The sequence below is a fragment of the Sesamum indicum genome, linkage group LG5 (genome assembly GCF_000512975.1).
Source record: "Sesamum indicum cultivar Zhongzhi No. 13 linkage group LG5, S_indicum_v1.0, whole genome shotgun sequence".
Classification (NCBI taxonomy): Eukaryota; Viridiplantae; Streptophyta; class Magnoliopsida; order Lamiales; family Pedaliaceae; genus Sesamum; species Sesamum indicum.
The window spans coordinates 4,254,563-4,275,454 of record NC_026149.1 but is presented as its reverse complement, the minus strand read 5'-3'; the positions used below and the strand labels follow the sequence as shown (position 1 = coordinate 4,275,454).

Here is a 20,892-nt window from a genome sequence, read left to right as displayed (position 1 = left end):
TCCTAATTAATCCATTAATCCTAATAATAAGTTAGTTTCGGAGTTGAGCTACAACCTACATTCGTATAATCAATTATAAAATAGTAAACTCAAGAAACACTCTTTTTAAAATTAATTATTTCATAATCAATTATGCGATGATCGAGCCAATTGGGCAAATGCATTAGTGATATAAATCAATACCATAATTTTAATTGAATTTGTTATCAGCCCAAAGGCCCAACAGTGCGAGCCAGTTTTCTCACAACTCTGTACTACCCAGTTTCAATATTCCCTCCCAAACTACACTCGATTTGACTGAATCTTCCAGTTTAAACCCTAGAATCATGCCTCCAAGGAAGGAGCTCTGTAGGAATTTTCAGCGTGGCAGGTGTGTGTTTGTGTTTTCTAATTAATCATCGTCTGCACCTCTTTATGTTCCTAATTGTTTCTGGGTTTTGGATTCTGTTAGTTTAGATTGCCATCTTAATCTGTGATTGAAGATATCAATATACTGTTGGTGGAAAATTGAACTTTATGTTTCAAGAAGGATTAAGAGCTGTTTCGATGTTACTTTGTCAGTACATTTGTTGCCGGATTCTTTGTTATAACTTAATTGTAGTACTATAAAGCTTTGTATTTTTCTTGTTTGCTAATGATGGTGATTGAATCGTACTTTGCTTACCTGGGCAACTTATTGTCTATCTCCTTTTGTTGGGAGCTTGATCGGTAGGAAATTGATGATATCTACACTAAGTCAGTGGTCACATAAAGTTTAAACTTTTTTGCCCGTACAGTTGAAATAACTGGATGGGAGGGGGTTTTGGACCAATAAAGACTCATAAACTTTCATGAATGTGCTTTGATGTTGAAGGATTCTGAATCTTTCAAATAAAAGATAGTATCACTTTATACTGCAAAAGAGCAATATCTCGAGGTCAAAAGGAAAAGGCCTTCAGCAACCGCAGCACCATCTTTATTCAACTAAAAAGTTCAAAAGAAGGGAAATTCCTAGAAGACTTCATGCCTTATACCAAACTAGCCAACTATCTATCTCCAATATAGATTGTCACTAAACAAAGATCATAGAAGAGTGAGATATTGGTAGCTATCAGTTTCCTTTTGAATTTGTGTAGCATGAAACTATAGTTCTTCATTGCACTCTGTTACAAATTTTCATCTTTATGGTTTCTATGTTTCCTTTATCAGCTACTTAGATATTTTATATAGTATGTTGCATGCTATTGGGGACAAATATATGACTGGTTTCATAGGTCTATCGATGCATTCATGTGGCATAATCTAATTTTTGGGTGTTTCTTCCAGTTGTCAGTATGGTGATCGCTGTAAGTTCCTTCATGCCTCACCCTCGCCCCAACAATCAAAAACCAATCCTTTTGGATTTGGCATGCAAACTAGTGCAACATTTCAGCGCACAAATCAGCAACAACAGATGCCCAACCCCTTTGGTTTTGGTGTTCAGAACAATAATCAGCTAAGAGGGGCCAATAATTTTGGATCTCAACCAAATCAATTCAAGGTTCTCCCCTGCTTGATTATCGCTTCTTATTGCTCTTGTACTTGGAAATGACATGTGAGTTCGTGGCAGGTTAATCATCTTTTAAATTGCCAAGAGATTTGGTTTCTAATACATTGGTGTATGCCATGTACTCATAGTTGTTGGTTTTTGTTGATTTCTTTGGCTCCAGCCATTCGAGAATAAGTGGACTCGTTTCTCTCCCATAAACAGCAGTAGTGCCTCTGCTTCACGGCAATCTGAAAATCAGCCACAAGCTCCTAATCATAAGTGAGTGAATCTATTTGGTCTTCAGTTTTTAAAGGTTATTCATTTCTCTATATACTTAGCTTATATGGGATTGATGGATGTGGTTTTGATGCATGCAAAGGTGCACGGATTCTGAGTCCTGCAGACGCGTGATAATGGAAGATCTTGAAAATGAGAAGCCCCTGTGGAAGCTTACTTGTTATGGTCACAATAGAAAGTATGTTCCAACTTGCTTCATGCCTTCATCCTACATGACATGCATTAATGTATATTTATAGATACTTATGTTCTGGCAACTTATTTTGGATGACTTATATTTCATAAAACAGGAAAGAAACCTAATTACTTTGAATATTATTAGCAGTTTATCGTACATCTCAACTTGCAATGTTTTTGCTGTGATTTTAAGTTACAACTCTGTTTTATATTTTTTATGACTAGAATGGATTTTCATTTGCAGTGGTCCCTGTGACATTGTCGGTGACATCAGCTGCGAAGAGTTGCGTGCGTTAGCATATGATGATGCAAAACAAGGAAAAAGCTTGCAGTTCATTGTAAGACAGTTGCATTTGCTTACTTGTGATTTCATCTCTCAAGAAGCTTTCATCTTGAAGATATTGGTAGTATACATTAATAGAACTATGTAGTAATATAAGCAACTATAAGTATCCTTTTGAGAGAGTTTGGACTTCAAATTCAGTTTCAGTGGTTTCATTTTTTGGGTTTATGTTTAACATTTTCTGATCTTAACGATTTTGGCTAGCATGCCCAACTTCTTTTAGCAATTTCCTATATTGAGGTCTTATCATACTTGCGTTGACTTTCTTTTCTTCTTTTCATGTTCTAGAATCAGTTAATTTATGTTCCTTGGTAAAATTGGTTCTTGCTTTCAGATTGAGAGAGAAAGGAGCTTGCTAAATTCCAAGTTAGTTGAATTTCAGAACCTTGTACAGAAACCTCACACAGTTTCCCCTTTTGGTACTCCTAGCACTCAGAATCCATTTGGTACTCCGAGCACTCAGAATCCATTTGGTGGAGGCAGTTTAAATGCTCCTAATATCAACAATGTTGTGCCTCCTCCAGCATCAAATTTTGGTCAATTGACTGCATCCCTAAATACAGGGTCTGAAAGGAGGGAACTACTTTTTTTTTATTGTTTCCATTATCCATTTGTTTGCATTTGTTTGGCTTACTTTGAATTGCTCTCTTTTCATGCTGCCTCTAGGTCTGCTGCTGTGCCTAATTATACCTTTGGGCAATCAAGTATCTTCCAGAACAATAGTCAGCCGTCTAACATGTTTCAGATGAACAATTCACCTTTTAACAGTTCAGGTACTGTTTGGCACCATTTTGTGCTGTCGTAGTAACTTAATCTTCATGCACTGATCTGCTGCGTGCTATGTAGTAGGCACCTCCGGTAGTCAAGTTCCTCAACAATCGGTTCAAAGGCCCTTCTTTGGTTCAGCAAGCTCCACCAGCAGTGCAATAAATGCTCACAGCAATCCTTTTTCAACTTTTGCGAACATACCGACAGGAAGTGCGTTTGGTAAACAGTTGGACTTTGTCTCTAATGGACCCAATTCGGCTTCAAGTGCTATTGGACAGTCCAGCATCCAGCTTAAGTAAGTTCTCCCACTGATCTTTTGAACATGCTTCTCTTGTATAGTTGGAAACTAATTATAATGAATAGACCGACCGCATTAAAGTGCTACAATCTGAACTTGTGCGCCAATGCTGCATTTGGATGCAATGCAAATAGAGAACTTTTCATCTTAAGCATCTTTTATTATTATGAGGGGCACCATTTTGTCCAATAATATGGTCACATTGGATTTCCACAGACCTGTGTACTGAAAATAGTTAGTTATCGAAATACTAGTTTCTTGCTTTTTATGTGTTATAACTGCTTTTATTTCTCGTGCAGTGATAACTTGCCAGCAAATCCTAATGTGGATGATAGCATTTGGACAAAAGCTGAATGGAAATGGAATGTTGGAGAGGTGAACAGTTACATTATGCTTTTATACATGGATCGAACCTGATCTTAGGTTTCCTTGCTCGGGAAATAGGGATAGATTATTAAATTGATTGGGTGCAGACGCAAGAATTGTGAACCTCATCCTAATACTAAAGCATTGTAGAACCTCCATGCAAAATTTTTGGATTGATTTGGCATCTGATGATATCAAGCATCAAATTCAGGACTTTATACTGCTGATGATCTGTAAACAATCATATTGAGTTTAATATACATCCTAATTTAATTTTTCAGATCCCTGAAGTACCACCTCCAGATATTTATATTCACTAGAGTTGGTGATTGGACCAATACCAAACTTCATGAATCATCCAACGGATGCAAACTCCAAATGTTCTTGAAGACTGGATGGGTGGAAGGTTGCTGGATTGAAAAATTATGCCACCCAGATGATTCCGATACAGGTACTAGTATGTCATCTTTCACACATGTATGTGTGCCAGAATTTGTCGAGTGGGGGGTGGGGATGTATTCTAAATTCTCCAAAATCATACATAAGCTGCAGATTTATGCATGGTATGATTGGAAACTGAGGAATTTGTGGTCTAAGTTTGGTAGCTGCTAATTGGTGATCTTTGTACGTAATATCAAATCAAGAACGACACAGGTTATGCATGTTCATCAAATTTACAGAAAGGCGCACATTAGCATTTGAGTTTTTTCGTTTAAAATTGAGGCTTGGAAATAATTGTATCAGTATATATTCATGTGTTGACGTTTATAAAAATGTGCTAATTGTTATTTTGTTCAAACAATAATTGTGTGTTGTAGCTCAAGTCTGGTATTAAGATTTTCTAGTGTTGAAAAATTACATTGAAATTTGTCCCATTCGTGCTAAATGTTATCTTTATTTTTCAATTATAGGCATGGTTTTATTGTGATTTATTGCATAGTAGTCAGTGGTGCACGGCGCACAATGGCGCCAAGGGCTCTTGGAGCCATGGTGCATGGTGCATGGCGCACGGCGCGTGCCTTTTCGAAGATTGTCGCAAATATAAGAAATAATCTATATATTTATATAATTAGTATTATTTTGACTAGATTAATGTATAAGGAGTTAAATAAAACATATAAAACAACAAATTCAACATAACAAAATTTCATATAATTAGAACGACCAATGTTGAACCATTGAAGGATAGAAAAGTCCTAAAGATTCAAATGAGTCCTAAATAGTTTATCAAAAAAGAAGGAAAATAAGCGGAAGAAGAAGAGGTAGCCGCAGAGGAAGAACCGAAGAAAGAAGAGGCAGGAATGAACAGGTTACTCATGCATGCAGAGCAGATTATTTATTTATGCTGGAATTCCCTTAATTATCAGGGTTTTTTTTTATTTGATGGGCCCTGGCTGCCCAGGCCCTTTTTCACAAAGGCGCGCCTCGTGCGCGCCTGGGCAACACCTGAATGGCGCCCAGGCGCGCGCCATGGCCTCGCCAACCGCGTATGGTGCGAGAGGTGGCGAGCCATTGACTACACACACAGATTTATTGCTTAGCAAGTAGGTTGGAAACAAAGTAGTGGTAGAACATAAAAGAGAGAGGCCTAGAAAGAATTGAACAATTATGATGATTAATTATTTAATTTTGACCATAATACTTATAAATCATCATTAATCACATTTTATGAGTTTTATGAGACTATGTTATCAAATATTTTGAAATTTTTTATTTTTAAGCTAAAATTTCAACTTAACTTATAATTATTTGAATGCATTGTTTAAAAGTAGTTCAGAGTATCTCTCTCTCTCTATATATATATATATATGTGTATGTCTGTTTTTCCTTTTCTTAATTGTTTGTCTCTATTTTGTTTAGGGGAAGGTGTAAAGTAATAAAGCAGCACTGGGGGTTTGAAGCCAAAAATTATGAAAAAAGATCTAAATACAAAACCAAATGATGGTTTTGGTCGGCTGGAACAACACTCTGTCGAGGAGAGCGGTGATTTAATTATAATCTAAAATTTGTGAATTATGCCGCCTATATTTAAATTTTTGGGACATCCATAAATATTATTCCCAGTCAATGATTGAAATTTGCTGCATATAATTGGAAGCAAACAAAATTAAGGGAATTCAGCTTGAAATATATATAATTGTTTTGTAACTTTGATCTTTTTGGGCAGTTGTGTATTTATACTTTTATAGTGATGGCTGATTTTGTACGACCCAGTGTGGTTTATTGATCTATAAGAATGATGAGATGGTCATTAAGATTGATGTTGTGAGCAGGTTGGGTTTTGAGTGAAAAACATACAGATTCTTGAAATGTTTGGGTAATTTACTGAGCTAAGGTATGGTATTGCTACCCACATCATATATAATTGTAAATAGAGACTTCAACACTATTATTATAATTAGAAACAAATTCTAATCCACGCTAACAAATTTGTACCTAAAAAACGCGGTTTGAATTTAAACGAGAGAGTGATGGCGCTTAAAGTAAAGAATAAGAAGGGAGATGAATTGATGAAAAAGTTCTGGAAACAACCTGCTGACAGACAGACAGACAGACGTGTAATTGTGGTCTCTCTCTCTAGATTTGTACATTTATGTGTGAAATAATTGTTTCGATTGAGATGAGGCCCCCATTCTCCATTTTTCATACCAATCAATGTAGCTACATTACACACATACACACACAGAGATGGATATGTCTTTTCTCATGATTGGGGTGAGAAACCGACTCAGACTCAGACTCAGACTGGGACGCAGTTGTCTCATTTTTAAACTGCTGCTACCTTGAGAAGTTGACAACTCTCTTATGATTGAGAATGAAGTATATTATGACTGTTTGCTTGTTTTCAAAGACAAAATTGATCTTCTTAAATCTAGGCGATGATGACTCGTGCCTTTTCCATTCCTTCACAACCAGATTTCTATAATCCATTTATGTTTTCCGCTCCTGGTTGTCAATTTGTTTGTTGCTTGATATGTTCTTGTTCCATTCAGAAAAAAGTAAATATTTCAATTGTAACTCTAAAGTCGTCAATCACGATGATGATTATGAATGTGTAATTTACATTTTACCCTCTGAGGTTGGATTTAAATATACAAACACTTTTTAAAATTATGAGGTTACATTTTTTGATTGTAGTTGTTATTATAAGTGCACCCTGCCAATTTAGTGACAAACGACATGAGGTGTTTTTGTGTTTGAACTTAACCCTAATGGTGTCAATGTAATTTATCCTATCTTACGTCGGAGGACGAGAAATTTGCACCATACATAAGCTAAAGTTCTCTTCTCTCTCTCTCTCTCTCTCTCTCTCTCTACGGCGAGTATATTACCTTCCTAAATCGAGCAAAGACGAGGGATATTAGGAGGTGTGATATCAATATGTGACACGAAAGTGTGATAAAAGATCCACAACAGTATTTTCTTGTAAAAATCATAGCCAAAATAGACAGTTCTTTTTCATATTTTCAAGAATAAAGTCTCACATGGCACACCAATCAAAATGGACCATTATCCTATTTATAACATAGTACGCATCTAAAAACAGATCGTAAAATTTCAATTAAAACATACAATATCTCATATAAGTACATCAAATCCAGACGAACAAATACAACCACATAAATTATGTTTAATCTAAAAAAAAGTGATAGACCTCAAACGTTGAATATGATGTAGTAAATTGAAATGTATTGTGGGCGACTGGAGAACCATTCAAACACAAACAACGCGCAACCAACAAACTCAAAATCCACATTAGCTGTCTGTCTCCGCCCAAACTAATAAAACCTCTACTCATTACTTAAACCATTATCAATCAATTAATTTAATTAATTCAAATTCGAGTTTCTCTCTCTCTCTCTCTCTCTCTCTCTCTCTCTCTCTCTCCAAGTTTGAAAATTATTCTCTTTCTCTCTCCTGCAACGTGCTGCCCTTGTCCTAACGTATTCTGATAAAACACACATATTATTTTTTAAAGTACAATTTTTTCGAAATCTTTCTATAAAAGAGTGATTAGTTTTATTAATTTTGTAACAGCACTGTCACTGTCCTACAACGCTGCCTCTCATTTATTTATTTATTTTCTCTATTTGAATATTAAAATGTCAATAACCCAACTGGCACAGTGTAAGAGAATTTCTCTCTTTCTTAATAAAATGCGGTTAATTTCGTCATGTAAATTCAAATATGGATCAAACATACCATCAGGACAAAATTATAATTAAAATAGACATATATTCATATTCACCATTACCATAACAACTTTTCTTTATTTTCTTGATAATTATACATCGTTCTTCCCCAAGGTAATTTGATCAATTATATCTAGTGTTTTCTGATTTTTATTTTTGTCTAACAAATAATTTATTCGTCGGTTCAAAATTCATCGAATTTATAGATATTAGCAAAGAAAATTGAATGAAGATTTATTTTTTTTTCTCCGATTAACTTACTACAGGTCAAACAAATTTTTTTCTGATCAAAATATCCTTATAAGCATGAAGATATTCCTCTTCATATGCATTAAGGTGTGGACATATATATGGATAATTAGATCAGAAAAAAATTTATTTAATCCGCAACAAGTTAGTAATAAGTTAATTGAAGATAAAAATTAAATCTTCATTATTATTGTTTTTGCTAGTATCAATAAATTCGATAATTTTGATTAATTAAGTGATTTATTTATTATATCGAAACCAAATATAAAAAAAAAATATTTTTAAAACTAAGAAAAAACTTATATGTAATTACACAAAAAGTTGCAAGAGGAGGTGTAATTATCCTCTATTTTTATAAAATTGATGGCGTAAATGCAGTTCATGGTCTCCCATTACACACTTTGATACCAAAACGATGATGAGTCCCAAGATTACCAACAGAATAATAATACTTAAATGTAATTAATTATCATTATTTCAAAAAATGAGAGTGTGAATAAATTGAGGCAACTTGGCTGTACCTATTAATTGATCCTACACAAACACAACACATCCAACTCCACAGATATTACACTCTCTCTCTCTCTCTCTCTCTGTTCCCTTTCAAATTTCCATCTTCTCTCCTGAATGTGTTCTGCTTCCCTCTCATGACTCCCACATCCACAGCCGCAATGCCGCCATCCTCTCGGCGGCGGCGCCCCTCATTCTTGCTTCTTGCAGCTCTCCTTATCTGCCTCTACGCCTCCCATATCTCTAAAGCTTCCGCCGAGGAGCATGATATCGACTTAGATGACATCGAACGCGCCGCTGACAAGTTGAGCTTTGAGAACCCGAGCCTCCGGCGGGCCTACATTGCCTTGCAGGCGTGGAAACAGGCCATTTTCTCTGATCCCTTTAATTTCACCGCCAACTGGACTGGCCCTGATGTGTGTTCCTACGGAGGAGTTTTCTGTGCCACCTCGCAGTCTAACTCCTCCGTCAGGGTGGTGGCCGGCATTGACCTCAACCATGCTGATATCGCCGGGTACCTGCCTGACGAGCTTGGGCTGCTCACTGATCTAGCTCTCTTCCACATTAACTCTAACCGGTTCTGTGGTGTGGTCCCGGAGAGTTTCGAGAAATTGAAGCTTCTGTTTGAGCTTGATTTGAGTAACAACCGGTTCGTCGGGGGGTTCCCGACGGTGGTGCTGTCGCTGCCGTCTTTGAAATTCTTGGACCTCCGGTTCAATGAATTCGAGGGGGGTGTTCCGGCGACCATTTTCGATAAGGATTTGGATGCACTTTTTCTTAATGACAATAGATTCCGGTTTGGGATCCCGGAGAATCTCGGGAACTCGCCGGTTTCCGTACTGGTTCTGGCCAACAACAATCTTGGGGGGTGCATTCCGGGCAGCATTGGGAAGATGGGCAGAACGCTGAACGAGCTGATTTTGATGAATGATAATCTGACCGGGTGCCTGCCCCCGCAGATTGGAAGGCTGAGGAAGCTGACAGTTTTTGATGTGAGCTTTAATAATCTGCAGGGGCCGCTGCCGGCGGAGATCACCCGCATGAGGAGCCTGGAGCAGCTGAATGTGGCGCACAACCGCCTCACAGGGGAGGTGCCGGCCAACATCTGCCAGCTGCCGCGGCTACAGAATTTCACTTACTCTTACAATTACTTCACAAGGGAGGCGCCGCAGTGCAGTAGATTTGGTGGTGGGACGGTTTATGATGGGCGGGAGAATTGTATTCCGAATAAGAGCAATCAGAGATCTGCTAGAGAGTGCTCCTCGGACGCTGCTAAGCCGTTTGATTGTAGAAAGTCTAAGTGCGGTGGCAGCGAGAGTAGGAGCCGGTCTAAGCCCACTCATAGGCCTAGGCCGTCCACCAGGCCTTCACCACCACCACCACCCTCGTCAAAGTCTTCCCCTACTCTTAGATCGCACCCCCCTCCTCCCAAAACCAAGTCCCACCATGCAGCACCGCCGCCACCACCTACTCACAAAATCTCTCCCATAACTCGTCTTCCGCCACCTCCACCTCCACCTCCACCTCCACCACCAACTCATGAACAAGTGACACCACAATCGCCCCCGCCCCGACATGAATATCACTATTCACCACCACCACCACCATCACCTCACCATAAATCGTCGCCTACAACGCACTATAGATCACCACCACCTCCACCACCTAAGATAGAATATCACTATTCTTCACCACCACCTCCACCACCTAAGATAGAATATCACTATTCTTCACCACCACCACCACCACCTAAGCACAAGTCATCACCAGCTACACACTATAGATCACCACCGCCTCCACCACCATATGTATACTCGTCACCTCCGCCACCACCTTACGTCTATTCATCACCTCCACCACCTTCACCATCACCACCACCACCTTACATCTATTCATCCCCACCACCACCACCACCTGCACCATCACCACCACCACCTTACGTTTATTCATCTCCTCCACCACCTTCACCATCCCCGCCACCCCCATACATTTATTCATCGCCACCTCCACCATCACCATCATCACCTCCACCACCATCCTCCCAGTCTACACCTCCGTCTGACTGTTCACCACCACCACCTCCCTTGCCATCACCAGAACCACCTTACAAATATTCATCATCACCCCCTCCCTCGCCATCACCACCGCCACCATACAGATATTCATCACCACCACCTCCCACACAACCACCACCTCCACTAGAACATATACCGTTGCCTCCAATAGTAGGAGTTTCCTATGCATCTCCACCACCGCCAGTCATTCCATACTACTGATATCTCTTAATGCTACCACGACATGCCTCATTCCCTTCATCTCTGCACTCCTATCAAAATCTTCAAAGGTATAAAGAAGAAAAAACAGGCAACTCTTCTGATGATATATGGTTTCATTTCAAGGCGCTGCTGCCACAACAATTAGTATAGTCTTAGTTACTTTTCAATTAATAACTTTTTGGGCATCTTTTCTTGATTTTGTTTTAATCCAATGTATTGATCTTTTTATATTTATCTATACTATACAATGGGTGGGATAATGGGGTTAACAAGCATCATTTGTTCATTTTTATACAAGTGTCTGTTGTGTATAATACCAAACTTTATTCTTTTGCCATACCATATATCTACATAAAACATGCTATATTTACGAATAAAGATGTATCATGTCTCACTTTTACCTCAAAATTTCGTACTGGCTTGGTACGTTACATGTTGAAACAAAGGGAAGAGCAATCACAAGATAGCATAACTTATCCCACCATTCCAGAAAAAACATGCCACATCCAGAAACACTCAAAAAATTTCTGATGTTGCAATGCTTCTTGCTGGAAAGTTTATGCCTATCCATGCATTTGCCAGGGAGAGATACTCTTTTTTGTATTTCTGGGAAGGAAGAGTAAAGCAAACCACACAAAAGCAGAACCAACTAAGCTGTAATCATAAAAATGCCCAGCTGATGTACTCAGAATCATAATCAAATACAATAGGGGAACTCAAACTTGATATATGAGTGAGCTGAGCAATGGAAGATATAAAACCATCTACCGAAGTAATTCCTCAAAGCAGCAGTATATGTTTCTCTAAATCCAGCCGAATACATTGTCATCAAGACATATTCAGAAATTGGCAGTAATAAACACAATAATATAAACTGACTTTCCACAAGCCATAACGTGCCAATATAATTGTACTTTACTCGATGACTACGAATAGATCAGGCTTCAAACTCAAATGCGCTTCAAGATTTTCATCTACAAATGGAAGTGGAGATTCACTTGAGGAAAATAGAAAGAAAGCTAATCATAATAGAATCTAAAAACTTGAGTGCTAGCTCCAATTATACAGGTAATGGTTCAGTAGTTCTAAAGATCTGGTGCTCAAACATACATAGCTGAATTCAAGCTCAAAATTATTGATATCCCGTGTATGCAGCAACAAATACATAAATGTGTATATATGTACATATATGATGGTGAAGGAATTGATACTCAAATTTATTTCGTAAGATATCTAAAACTATGTTAAACATTCAGCTCAGCAGCCAATCTTGGCTTTAGCAACCCTAATCACATTAATGATTCATGCAATAATTAGTATGAATGGTCCATTATTGTACAAATGTGTTAAATGTACTTAAGTGCTACTAATCATCCTTTTACCAATTGAAAATATAAAAACTTGTGTCAATGGAAACCAAAGTTTTATCTTCGGAAGTGAATATTTACAACTGCTGGCTGCAAAAATAGGGTCTGTTGGACAGAGATTGCCAGAGGCAAAATTGGATGGAATAGAAACGACGAGATCTTCTTCGTCCGCGTATCAGCATTGCCAGATTCAGGTCCTTCACAGTTTATACAACAACAATCAATAAGCTACTACAAAAGGAGTTAACAGCAACCACAAAACTGCAATTAAAGTTCAAAGTTTACGTTAGTTTTACGTAAAAGATATACCTGGTTTGATTTTGAATTTAAGAATATTAGGTTGCCTCCTTGAAATGAATTTGATGGGATGGTCAGTGCTCTGTCTGTGTCGGTCAGTTGCTGAAATCAACTGCACAAGTCGGTCGGCAAAGTTAAACACAGCATTCCATGGATAAAAGATTACAAGAATAATAAACGTTCTCTAGACTTCCCTTGGACAATAAATAAACCGCGTGAGGATAATGGGTGGCATCACCATTGTGCCTGATGGTGATATGTCCGTGTTTGTTCAAAAGTAAAAATAGAATGTGGAATGTAGAATCAAACCTTGTCATCATATCGAAAGAGGGAATGGTCAAAATAGGGTGAAGGACTCTGGGACTGACAATTGAAAGGCAGAGTGGATAACATTTTCTTCACAAACTGCAACATGAAAGAATATGCATCACAATTGAGGAAAGCATACAGATAATAGTCGCAAAATTTTTAGATTGAAGTATCAGAAAACTGAGAAATAATAAAGGAAAAGCAGATACTAGTTATCCATTTCAATTTGTGGTTCAATTTTCCAAAGGAAATACCTGTGGCAAGCTGCTTGCTTTGTTTTTATTGCATCTTAACTGCTCCAGGGCATGGATGTTGTTTGAATGAGTAGATAAAAAGTTCATGTAAAATGAATTCTTGGATGAGGAATGAAAGTGGTCGCAGAACAGCTCAAACAACGTATAAAGCTCATCCGCTGAGTTCTACAACAGAAAAACGAAAAAGAATAGGGAAAACTCATTCACATGTTCAGGATGCAAAGAAAATTTTCTAATCCAATTCTGCCTGATTCTAATTATGAGGCCAATCATATTCAATAAACCCAATGAATTAATGATATGCAGTTAATTGGTGAATCTGGACAGAAATCCAATCACTACAGGCATTGAGGGTAATAGTAAAACGGTGGAACACTTGAAATAAGAGTTACGACACCTGATAAAATGATATAATTTCGGTTGTCTCCATATTATATACAGCAAAAAATGCAGGATGATTATCTGTATTTCGCGCCACCTGTAGCATAGGGAGTAAAATTTGTAAAAAAATCAATCTTACTGACTTCAGTGTAAAACTATTAGATAACAAGTGGTAAATAAACGATAGCATAGCTCAACTTGAAATCATAAGCTGTATCACTTTGTTATCAGGCTACCCCAAAATCTAAACCAAATCAAATCAGTGGTACCTTTATTGGTTCATAACACTCCGCTTTCAAAACTACAGAAGACATTAGTAACTGAGAATCCTGAGGGGGGCCTGGGTTGCATGGATTACTGAGCAAATAGACACCATGCTATCATTCGAAGTACTAGGAATCAAATAATAGGCACATCAGCCAACATTAAAGCTATATTCTTAAAAATCTGAAAACTATTAATGATGAAACAAGTAAAGAACATTTATTTGACTTTATCAGTTCATTTTGGTTCTTTCTATGATGTACATATCTGAAATTTGTCTAAGATTCAGATGAAAATTGGTGTACAAAACAAATAGAAGTTAAAAAACATGTATAAGAAAAGGTTTTATGATTAGTCAGGGAGAATAAATTAAATGAAAAGATCCCTCTGGCTCCTAATTTTGTTTCCCTCTAGAATAGGATAGAAAAGTGGAAGTATAAGGCTAAAACACCAAAAAGTAAACATTTCCTTTTATTTACAGACATAATTTATCTATAACAAGAACTTCTTCATTCGAGACATTGATATTCAAGAACTATTTCATTGTTCTTGTTTGATGCATATTTTTTTCACTAATAAGTTTAACAGGTTTAGTTTTTGAAAATTCTTAATAATTTAAAATTATGTAGTATTAAATTATTTACTTTCTAATACAAAATGATGCTTAGGAAAGGGTTAATTGGTAAATTACCAAAATTAGTCTTTCATTCACAGTTTATTTTGTTCATACCAAACATGTGAAAGTATTTGATCATACCAAACATGTGAAAGTTTTTGAGATTTACTTCCCTTTGTATCACACAAACAATTCAAAGAAGAGTTATTATTCTTTCCCCCTTCTCGTTTCACTTCCTTTTCCCTTTCCTCTCACTATCCAAACGAAGCCAAGTAATTATGGCAATTAAAGAAACTGAATAGTTGTAGAAGTAGCAACCACAACTATAATATGCCACTATAAAAGATTGGTCTTTTGATGGTAGAAAAGACAACCTTCCAGGTTTTCGGTTTACCATATTGGCTCCAAATACCATCATTAGGAGAATAATCTAACTAAACTATAAAAAAAAGGACATGAGTTAGTAAGGAACACAAAGAAACAATTTACTGGATACCACATTTATAACATGCTCTTGCCCTTGAAAGATATGGCACAAATACAGTTCAGAAAATCTTAATGGAGCAATTAATGGCTCTTAATACATAAATGGATATAAAGGAATAACAAAAAGGATTTACAATGAATGAGGCTGTGATTTATGATCCATTACTATGCATAATGCAATAACACTTCATTTTCAACAAAACTTTCAAATATACCACCAGAAAAGCTGCATTACTAGAGTAATCGAATGTGAAGTATTCAAAGACAATCTTTTCTATAACAACTATGAAACATTAATTAGCTACATAGTGTCATAGTGAAGTGCCATGATTTTCTCAATTAAAAAAAAGAAAAAAGAAAAAGACCTCTTTCAAAACTGATACAAGAGTTGAATTATTATTTGGCCATATTACATACGCAGTTTAAGACAGCAAAGGAATAATTTCTATTTCATTCTGATTCTCTCAAGAAAACCTAAAACATATGCAAAAATATTACAATAGTTTCAAACCTAAGAGGAAAATCATATTAAAAAAAGATAGGAGTTTTGAGTTGTTTGACCAGAATGAAGCATATTTTTATGCCATAAGATTATAATAATTTTAACATTTATCTTAAGAGGAAATTTCACTCCAGAGGGAGAATATTTTTAAATGATGAACCCAATTGAGGCATTAGTCAAACAAGAGAGCACCGGATAAGAGATTATATTATTAGGGACGGCAATAGGTCACGAGGTATGGGACGAGTTTGCCTAAAGCTGCGTCCAAAGCACCATTGTATTATTGGAGCCGAAACCTAATCCACCCCCAGCCCCAATAATTGGCAGGTTGAACCAATTAGGCTGCTAACCATTTTGTAATTCTAAAAATATTGAAATATATTTTTTATATTACAATAACTTTTAAATATGATAAAATAATATTACTAAGAACAAACTAACCATAGGCAAATTCATATTTTCATGTTGCAATTTTTAAATAATTAAAAGTTTCAACTATATCTTTGTTGTTTTATATTATTATCTTCAAACTTTAAGATTATTAATGTATGTGTTATATATAAAACAGACATCATATAAATATACACATCGAGTTTGAATCCAAAAAGCCAAAACCTAAGACCTACCTTGAGACTCGTTTGTGGTTTTAAAACCCGCCTTCTAGGATGAGTCCTGGTTAACGTAGACCCCTTGCCATTGGTATACATTATATGTCCCAAATCAAAAGAAAAAAAATCCTCTTAATTTAGGATATTTATTTGAAATTAGCTCAAAGTGTTGAAAGAAAAAATGAGCAACTAAAGTTCTGTTTCAAAGGTAAGGTGCAGACAACATATATTAAAACATTTTGGAAACGCCATAGCAAAACTGTAAAATTAAAAAAAACATAAAGAATGACCGTAAAAAATAAAATAAAAAGATTCAATCACTCAATTAATTTATGTATATCTATTATAACAATACCTTATTCTATGACAACCAAAATAATTAACTTTTGAACTTCCCAATTATTATGATAATCATTTCACCAGAAAATTAGAAAAAGTAAAAAATTTCAGAGGAAACTAAAAGATTTCATAGAAAATTAAGAAACAAGATAATTTTGGAAACTACCATACATTTTCATTTCCACTGAATCATAGTTGTCAGAAGTGCACGCAACATCATGGCGCATGGCGAATGGGATGGCGTGTGCCTTTCTGAAGCACGGCGCATGTTTACTATATATATTCATAAATCAATATCCTTTAAAATTAATACTGCACAAACAATTAAGTATTATTAGAAGATTGGTTAGGAGATTTGTGTATATTTGCCTTGTAGTTGATATTTTTGGTAGATAGATCCAACCATGTTTGTAATTCTATTCTAACCCTAACACTATATATTATATATATTTATTTATTAAGAATTAAAAAAAAAGCCTTAGAAATCCTAACTCACACCCGTCCTAACCCGTGTTTGCCGTAGCCCAACTCTGTCCACCGAATTTCGTCCCTTCGCGCCGCTACCTCGTTGTCTGACTAAGCAGGCCCAGACACCTTCATCTCTCCGTTGCGCCACTACCGCACGTAGCCCCTCCCCTCGGAATTCCGCGATTGCACCTCCACGCACCACCCCTCTCTACATTTTTCCAGCTCGCCCCTAAAGGTAGGACTCGCAAAAAGCGTGCTAAGCACACAAAAAGGAGCATATTCACGGCCACTTTTGCTTGCGCCATTAATAACTATGCAATGAATAGAAAATGGATATTTTTCCATTATTTGGACGGATACATATGAAGTTTAAATCTACGTTGATATTATAAAAAACAACCAAACTTCCGTAATGGTTATATTTATCTTCTATTTAAAAGACAAAGGGCTCGTTTACTACGTGTGATAGGATTGTGATGTGATACATTAATGAATATAGTGAAAAGAATAAGTTGTGGTAGGTTAATATAATATTTTGTTTACTTACTTTGACCAATTGTAGGATTATTTTGTGTAGTATTTACTAGAAATGGTGTTGACTTGTGATAAAGGCCAAAATGCCCATATAAAGGACAAAAATGTCGCTATCAAAGTTACCAGCCATATCACATGCATTTCGTTGCTTTTCTTGTTCTTACTTACCCAGCCCAAGCTTTTGATGTATGGGGCCACTGTTTACTTCTAACAAGAGTTCTCACAGAAAATCTTCCATACCCTATTTCGGAAAACCCCCTCAAAATCAAGCAACTCTCAGCCTTTGTTAAAGGCGCTTTTTTTTTTCTTTTTTTTGCTATTTTGGAGAAACTTACATCTCGGCCCAACGTCAGGTATGTTTCCCCTATTTATTTTTCAATTTCATTTTTTCTTTATTTATTATGCACTCTTGTGATACAATAAATGCAGCTGAAGGTTTGGTCTGGTTTGAAAATGGCTCCCAAGGCTTCAGATCTTGGCTATGGGAGAGTAGATGAGCTCAATTTCTACTTCATTAATGTCTTGCCACACTAGTCAAAATTAATGCTCTTGTCAACTTGCAATTTTTGCCTCAGTCCGGGATATTTAGGTCAGTTACAAGGACAAGATTGAGTGCTATATGGCCCAGCAACCTAAGCTTTCCTAAGCTAAACAATCACGACCTAAGCTTTCGTAAGCTAAACAATTCCTTAAATCTTTAGAAGCTAGTGAAAACTCTTTAAATGACAAAAAGATACTCCAGAACAATTACCCAGGGGAATAGCATTAAGATCATGTGTGAGTGAATTGAAGAGTATTAAGCAAGAAAAGAAGACTAACCCCACCATCAACACTACCAAACTTGATCAATAGGTGATGACGGTCTAAGAATTGCACCTGTACAATATAATCAACTGACTAGTTGTCAAAAAACTCTAATAGTAGAGGAAAAAACAAAGCAAGAAAAACCATATACAGAAAACCAGAAACTAAATGGATTCTCAGGTTGCACAAAGCTTATGTAACAAGAAATTAGATCCTACCTTCCATATAACCAAATCAGCATAATCTTGGAAATGGAAATAAAACTTCTTTTTCAGGCACTGCATTCTCTGATTAAAAACAGGAAAGAAAAAAAAATGAAAAAGGTATCGCCATAAAAGAATAAATAGATAAAATTTGAGACAATTCCAACAGTTTGCAAGAACTGATTGGACAATCCATTGGCTACAACATTACTGAGAATCATACGGATAAAAGTTATTCTGGAATAATAAATTCTGAAAGACATATCAAAATACAGATACAATTCAATTCGTCCGATAGCGTTCAGGAAGTTTCAATTCATGAATGGTCTAAATAAGAGTCCAGCCACCTTATATGAAATTCCCCATTTTCTTAAGATGCTAAACATGGTGAAAACAAAGCAGAACAATCTAAAAAGTCTTTCCAAAAGCAGCTCAATCAATATCATAGTGAGATTTAAGGTGGATCAAATGCCCATGGTACGGGTTAGAGATTATTCTTTCAAACAAAGGATGCAGTTTCAGTGACTTTTCAGAAATAATGGAAGCAAACAAGTGACACCTTTTATACACCCTTTTCAGGAATTTTTTGCTGATACGACTTTTATCTGATACAAATGTGCGGGCGCTATAACATATCATTTTTTATATGAACATTGAAGCAGAACATTGAACTTGTAGAGAAGAAACATGCTCCACTAGAGGAAAAAGATACAGAGAGAAGACAGGAAAAACAGATGAGAGTGAAATAACAAGAGGGTTTTATCCATGAAAAAAAATCTCAAATGCTTGAGAAAAAAAAAAAAGATTGAAATTTACTGAATTAGAAGATGATACAAGCATATAGGGATGTAGACGAAATTGACAAACTATTAAAACTTTCCTATTACTAATTTCAATATAACTGGCAGGTTAAGGACATAATCTGCGTCTAGCAATTATCAGAAGACCAAAATTCCTTTGACTATAACAACTCTAACAACATCTAAATAAAATAACTATAACAGATTTATAAAATCATAGAAAGAAAGAAAAGAAAAAGGAAGATAACTAGTTCAAAAAGTCCCTATTATCTTCATCAGTAGTAATATGACTTACCATTGTTGGATCATCTTCTTCATTCCATATCCCTCGAAATATGAAGGAAAGTAACCGCTGCTTTAAACCACTCAAAAAAGAACCTTCTGGCATTTGGTTGGTATGATCTGGACCATTCCCAACATTGTGGTTTCTGTTTCTGCCTGGGATTGACATACACTGTGATTAATAATAAAATTGCCGGTCAGACCTACACTTGTTTACAATCCTCAAAAGAAACCATAAAATAAAATAAATAGCTACAAAGAAAAGGGTTAAGCTACTTTCTATTTTTTGGTGTCAATTCTTATTAGGACCTACAACCCAGCACCACCCCCTTAATGGAGTAGTTTTTTGTAAATAAATCCCTTTATTAACTTCTCCGATGCCCTTCAGGGATGTCCATAAATAACTCTATTTTTCATAAATGGTTATTTACCCTGACAAGCATCACTGAATCTCACTTCAAGGATGTGACTGGCTTTGATTCGAGTTTTAGGTAAGAAAAGAAAGATGCCTAAGATGATTATTCTTCAAACTCCTTTAAAATTCTCTGCAACTTCAGACAAGAACATTGATACATGGGCAAATGGATTACTAGATCAGAATGCAAGAAATAAATATGACCTCAAGGCAATATCAATTAGACAATTTGAGAAATATACATTCAAAGAATATCTAGTAAAAGCAAAGTCATAAATGAGATTGTATTTGGTATTTAACAGTTAGTAGGATTAACAATCCACCAAAAGATTTTAAACATAATTTTATCAAGATATTGTGGAAGTAGCACTTGCCTGAGTACTGGAATTGAGGAAAAGCTCATCATCTTCACGGCAATATTCTCCAATTGACCGCACATCGACAAGGTTGCCAGAGTCCCTTATCTGTAGAATGTGGATTCTCTGATAACGTAGGGACACTATAGCCACTAAATCATCATACAGAAAAACACCCATGCTGTGCGCCAAATTAATATAATCATTACAGAAAACCCTCTCATCGAGTATAACTCCATCTTCCAATCTAATTAATTCAGAGGAAACGAAGAGAATCCAAAAGTTAGTCTTATAAATTTTCATAGCATAAGAAACTCAGAACCGAAGAAATATAATACAGACCTTACAAGGTGAAAGGTTATTTTTTCAATTGATGGGATTCCTTGAATTGCACCTCCAACAGCAGGTGCATCATGGATTTGTGCAGTTGAAGATGCAAATATTCCAAATTGATTTTTCTCTGAATAAAGGAAGAAATCTTTGCATATGAGCTCACCACTACAAGCGAGCGTAACACTGTACAATTGGGTAAAAAAACTCTCAAATTTGTTGGCTTTGGAAGGAAGATCATGATCTGGGCAATCTTGCTCTCTGCATGAATATGACAACCAAGTTGGTCTGTA

General features: G+C 36.2%; 3 protein-coding genes across 6 annotated transcripts; 2 read left to right on the top strand and 1 right to left on the bottom strand.

Moving 5' to 3' along the window:
- Positions 240–5,962, top strand: LOC105161976 (zinc finger CCCH domain-containing protein 46). 3 transcript variants are annotated; one of them, XM_011079863.2, is made up of 11 exons: positions 240–370; positions 1,306–1,519; positions 1,689–1,786; positions 1,887–1,982; positions 2,226–2,319; positions 2,659–2,888; positions 2,991–3,097; positions 3,174–3,387; positions 3,690–3,765; positions 4,038–4,207; positions 5,617–5,962. In XM_011079863.2, exons 1-10 carry the CDS (start codon positions 327–329, stop codon positions 4,074–4,076), a joined length of 1,212 nt encoding a protein of 403 aa, XP_011078165.1. In that variant the 5' UTR covers positions 240–326; the 3' UTR covers positions 4,077–4,207; positions 5,617–5,962. The 3 variants fall into 3 exon arrangements, with proteins under 3 accessions (XP_011078165.1, XP_011078164.1, XP_020549342.1); XM_011079862.2 differs by having other exon boundaries at positions 3,171–3,387; XM_020693683.1 differs by lacking the exon at positions 5,617–5,962 and having other exon boundaries at positions 3,171–3,387; positions 4,038–4,622.
- LOC105161973 (leucine-rich repeat extensin-like protein 2) lies at positions 8,709–11,362 on the top strand. The gene has a single exon (XM_011079860.2). The coding sequence runs from the start codon at positions 8,846–8,848 to the stop codon at positions 10,982–10,984; it is 2,139 nt and encodes a 712-aa protein (XP_011078162.1). The 5' UTR covers positions 8,709–8,845; the 3' UTR covers positions 10,985–11,362.
- Positions 11,003–20,892, bottom strand: LOC105161974 (light-mediated development protein DET1; the record flags this gene model as incomplete). 2 transcript variants are annotated; one of them, XM_020693809.1, is given in 11 exon segments in its annotated part: positions 11,003–11,958; positions 12,433–12,548; positions 12,661–12,760; positions 12,958–13,053; positions 13,212–13,376; positions 13,609–13,689; positions 18,229–18,285; positions 18,432–18,500; positions 19,512–19,670; positions 20,288–20,516; positions 20,612–20,892. In XM_020693809.1, coding segments are annotated over 11 exon segments (1,377 nt in total), but the record flags the coding sequence as incomplete, so codon positions are not given.